This window comes from Scyliorhinus canicula, chromosome 11 (genome assembly GCF_902713615.1).
Source record: "Scyliorhinus canicula chromosome 11, sScyCan1.1, whole genome shotgun sequence".
NCBI lineage: Eukaryota > Metazoa > Chordata > Chondrichthyes > Carcharhiniformes > Scyliorhinidae > Scyliorhinus > Scyliorhinus canicula.
Window position 1 is genome coordinate 30689851 of NC_052156.1, and position 5069 is coordinate 30694919.

Below are 5069 nucleotides of genomic sequence, written 5' to 3' on the forward strand. Positions count from 1 at the left end.
GAGGGGGGGGGTGGGGGGAGGGAGGGGGGGGGGGAGGGGGGGGGGAGGGGGGGGGGGGGGAGGGAGGGGGGGGGGGGGGGGGGGGGGAGGGGGGGGGGGGGGGGGGGGGGGGAGGGGGGGGGGGGGGGGAGGGGGGGGGGGGAGGGGGGGGGGGGGGAGGGGGGGGGGGGGGGGGGAGGGGGGGGGGGAGGGGGGGGGGGGGGAGGGGGGGGGGGGGAGGGGGGGGGGGGGAGGGGAGGGGAGGGGAGGGGAGGGGAGGGAGGGGAGGGGGGGGGGAGGGGAGGGGAGGGAGGGGGGGGGGGAGGGGAGGGGAGGGGAGGGGGGGGGGAGGGGAGGGGAGGGGGGGGAGGGGAGGGGAGGGGGGGGGAGGGGAGGGGGGGGGGGGGGGGGGGAGGGGAGGGGGGGGGGGGAGGGGAGGGGAGGGGGGGAGGGGAGGGGAGGGGGGGGAGGGGGGGGGTGGCAACAACGGTTGTGGTAGGTTTTGTATGGTTGAAATGCGGGCCAATTTGCTCGCAGTTTGTTTGATGTTGATTGTTGCTTTGTTTGTTTTTGGGGGAGGGGGGGGGGGGGAGGGACAACGCGCGTGCGAGTTCGGGTGGGGGGGGATATTTGTTAAGAGGGAATATTTTGTAATATCCTATAGTTAGTTGGGGTAAATATCTTCATGTAAAAAATTCTTTCAATAAAAATTATTTAAAAAAAAAAAGAATATTCCATTCATAGCTCTAGCTTCTGCCTTGTAGATGGTGGACAGACTTTGGGGAGGCAGGCGGTGAGTTACTCATCGCCATATTCCCAACCTGTGACCTATTCTTGTAACCACAGTATTTATATGGCTGGTCCGTTCGGTTTGAAGTGAAAAAATGAAAATTGCTTATTGTCACAAGTAGGCTTCAAATTAAGTTACTGTGAAAAGCCCCTAGTCACCACATTCCAGCGCCTGTTCAGAGAGGCTAGTACGGGAATTGAACCGTGCTACTGGCCTGCCATGGTCTGCTTTCAAAGCCAGCAATTTAGCCCTGTGCTAAACCAGCCCTGTGGTCTATGTTTCTGGTCTATGATAGTCCCAGGTTGTTGGTAGTGGAGGACTCAGTGATGGTAATGCCATTGAATGTCAAGGTGAGATGATTAGATTCTTTCTTGTTAGAGATGATAATTATCTGGCACTTATCAGAGCTACTTGCTACTTATTTACCCAAGCCTGAATGTTGTCTAGGTCTTGCTGCACATGGACAGTAACTGAGAAATCGCTGATGGTGCTGAACTTTGTGAAATCATCAGCGAACATCCTCACTTCTGATCTTATTGTGGAGGGAAGATCACTGATGAAGCAGCTGACGATGGTTCGGCCCAGGATCAACCCTGAAGAACTCCTGGCGTCCTTGGGCTGAGATAATTTTGCTCCTTGATGAAATGAAATGAAAACGAAATCACTTATTGTCACAAATAGGCTTCAATTAAGTTACTGTGAAAAGCCCTAGTCGCCACACTCTGGCACCTGTTCGGGGAGGCTGGTATGGGAACGGAACCATGCTGCTGGCCTGCCTTGGTCTGCTTTAAAAGCCAGTGATTTAGCCCAGTGTGCTAAACCAGCCCCTGGTTCTGTTGGGGTCATTGCAGGGGAGTGCTCCTGCAGGGCTGACAAGAGCACAGCAGGGGGAGTAGGGCCCAGGAGGTCATTCCTGTGAAACTTAGGGAAGTTAGGACATCTCTGGACATGAGAGTAAAGGTTCAGCTACTCTGAGGTAGTAGTGAGGAATGATGAGGAGCTGTGGCAGCAACAACTAATGCAGCCCCCTGAGCAGAAGGGCAGAGATATAATGCCCAAAGACTCGAGACAGGATGGTTTGATGTTCACTATAAACAAAGTTTCTGGGACATGTCAGGCAGGAATGCCACCAAAGACTGCAACCTCTTGAGGAAGGTGTTGCTTATTTGTATATTTTCATGGAGGAGGACCTCAGGCCGTGTCGGTTTTCTGGACACACCCTGACATAACCATCAAAGTGATGGTGGTGCTGAATTTCATTCTCTGGGTTGTTTCAACGGGTAGAAGCACCTTTGGGTGACATCTCGCAAGTGACTGCCATCGCAGGATAAAGCAGGTGACGGATGACTGCATAAGAGGGCACTGAATTACACTGAGTTGCAGATCAAATGGAGCTATTGAGGACCACAGGCTTTGTCTCTTTGTCATTTCTGTCAGGTGCAAGATGGATCAACTACAACATGTGGCCATTAAGTCCCTGGTTGAGTAGCCAGTGGTATCAATAGGAAGCGAGTCTATTCCCTCAATGTTCATTTAGTGGGTGACTATCACACCTACTTTCTCCAGTGCATGCAAGGTTTTCTGGCTGTTGCCATGACAGCTTTATCTTGAGGCAATTGCAGTGCTGCAGCTGTTCATGCCACCAGAGATACCACATAGATAACTGCTAGGGGACAAGGATTATCCAGTGGAGAAATGTCTGGTGGCACTTGCGTACAACCAATCAACAGAGCCTCAGAGGCAATACAACCACTGCTATCTCAGCACAAAGGCCATCACAGAGCTGGCAATCCGACTCCACAAAATGCATTTCTGATGCCTTGACCAGTCTTGACTGTGACCACGGGTGGCACGGTACCACAGTGGTTAGCACTGTTGCATCACAGCGCCATGGTCCCAGGTTCAATTCCCGGCTTGGGTCACTGTCTGTGCGGAGTCTGTACGTTCTCCCTGTGTCTGTGTGGGTTTCCTCCGGGTGCTCCGGTTTCCTCACACAAGTCCCCAAAGACATGCTTGTTAGGTGAATTGAACATTTTGAAATCTCCCTCAGTGAACAGGCGCTGTAGTGTGATGTGTGGGGGATTTTCACAGTAACTTTATTGCAGTGTTAATGTATGCCTACTTGTGACACTAATAAAGATGATTATTATTGTTGTCTGGGGGGGGGGGGGTGAGAGTGTGGAGCTGCCCTTATTTATATTCCATCAAATGTTTCTCGCATGGTGGTGTCTGCTGCACTTTGCATAACGTGGCCCTCCAAAGTGGTGTGTACCTTGAGGCAGAAGATGCACAGAATCAGCACATATCTTCAGAAGAAGAGTAGGTAGAGATAATGCATGGTGGCCTTGCACAGTCAGACTTTCCAGAGGTCCATCTTAGGGATCAAGCCACTAACCAGGATGGCAGGGAAGCTCAGCTTGCAAAGTCCAGGTACACTTCTGCTGAAGGTAGATCATCCTGGTGGCATTTGACCCAGTACCACACCTCCCCCACAAGGAATGACCACATTCAAAATGCCTGCCATGCAGACATGGTGGTGTATGCTGCACGTTGCATAACGTGGCCCTCCAAAGTGGTGTGTACCTTGAGGCAGAAGATGCACAGAATCAGCACATATCTTCAGAAGAAGAGTAGGTAAAGATAATGCATGGTGACCTTGCACAGTCAGACTTTCCAGAGGTCCAACTTAGGGATCAAGCCATTGACCAGGATGGCAGGGAAGCTCAGCTTGCATAGTCCAGGTACACTTCTGCTGAAGGCAGATCATCCTTCCCCACAATACCTGGAAGATACATCGCCACCGACCACACAGTCTCCCCACCCACCCACCTTTCTGCTGCCCATCCACTGTGCCTTCATTCCCTCAAAACAATGGAATCACAAATCAGGATGCTCCATGAACCATCTAATTACATTGAAGGTTAATAAATAATTAGAAGCATAAAGTCTCCCAAATGAACAGCAAGGTGAAACTACTATCTGCACACAGCTGCCTGCTTGTCTCTCCATGAGATTGAGCTGTTCTTTTTGCCCATCGCCAGTGCCAGAATGCCAATGGGGGCACCAGCAGAGGCTGCCCTATAAGCAAAGATGCAGGGGCAGCACACTCATGGGGGCTTCCTGTTTAGATGGTGACTTAGTCAGGGGGTCAAGGGGTTGCCTACTGATGAAGATGTTTTGTGAGAGATAGCCCCTCAATATCATCCTTGTTGGACCCAGCCCAGTAATGGTGCATATGCACACCAAAGGAGGCAACATTTGGGGCGGGGTGGTGGGGTAGATTCTGGTTGCCCATACATATTTCTTTGTACCATCAGTGCACCGACACGTCAATGCCATAGAATGTAGCATGCATTCTCTGCTTGTCAATGCAATATTCTTTCATCCAATCAACATGATTCTGCGTATGGGTCTCCAGGAGGTAGGTCACTCTTTCAGTGGAGGAGCTCAGGTGCTCCTATGGCTGAAACATTGTAGAAACATCTCATGAATCATAGAATCCATTAAATCCCCGATGTGCAGAAGGAGGCCATTTGGCCCATTGAGTCTGCACTGACCCTTCGAAAGACCACGTACCAAGGCCCAATCCCCACCCTATTCCTGCAATGGCACTCTAAGGGGCAAAATCAGCATGCCAATCCATCTAATCTTCACATCTTTGGACTGAGGGAGGAAACCGGAGCACCCAGAGGAAACCCACGCAGACACGGGAAGAATGTGCAAACTCCACAGAATCACCTGAGGTCAGAAACGGACCCAGGTCCCTGGCGCTGTGAGGCAACAGTACTAATCACTCTGCCACCATGCTGCCCCTGACATTCAATGGAGTCTTCCATTCTCTGCCCAAGGATCCGCACTACCTCAGGTATCTGTGACTTCTGGACATACATCTCTCATTGTTGCTTCCAAAAGATTCTTCTTGTATGTTGTCCTGAGGCTCTGCATCTCTGCCCAGCTGAACATAGCTACCTCTATTCTTCACCTCCAAGCAAGACTGCACAAGGCTGTCTGTGCCTTTGTCACTACCTTATGCTCCTATGTGAAGTGTTGGTCACCTCTTGCCAATTGCTCTTAACTCGTGTGAGGCCCCACCGATGTGAGCTTTTCTGCACTGATTGACGTGTAGGTACATTTTACTGGTGTGATTGTAGATAGTAAACACTGCTACCACTGTGCATTGGTGGTGGAGGGAGTGAATGTTTAAGGTGATGGATAGAGTGCACATCATGTGGGTAGCTTTGTCCTTGATAGTGTTAATCATCTTGAGTGTTGTTGAGTGATGATGTACTCATCCAGGAAT

General features: G+C 51.3%; 1 protein-coding gene across 1 annotated transcript in view; it reads right to left on the reverse strand.

Annotated features, from left to right (window-relative positions):
- rab43 (RAB43, member RAS oncogene family) overlaps positions 1 to 1288 on the reverse strand; it is a 38372-nt gene extending 37084 nt beyond the window's left edge. Inside the window, exon 1 of the mRNA XM_038812021.1 lies at positions 1196 to 1288. Within this exon, the coding sequence (XP_038667949.1) occupies positions 1196 to 1288 (93 nt within the window). The remainder of the gene's footprint in view (positions 1 to 1195) is intronic.
- Positions 1289 to 5069: the final 3781 nt, after the last annotated feature.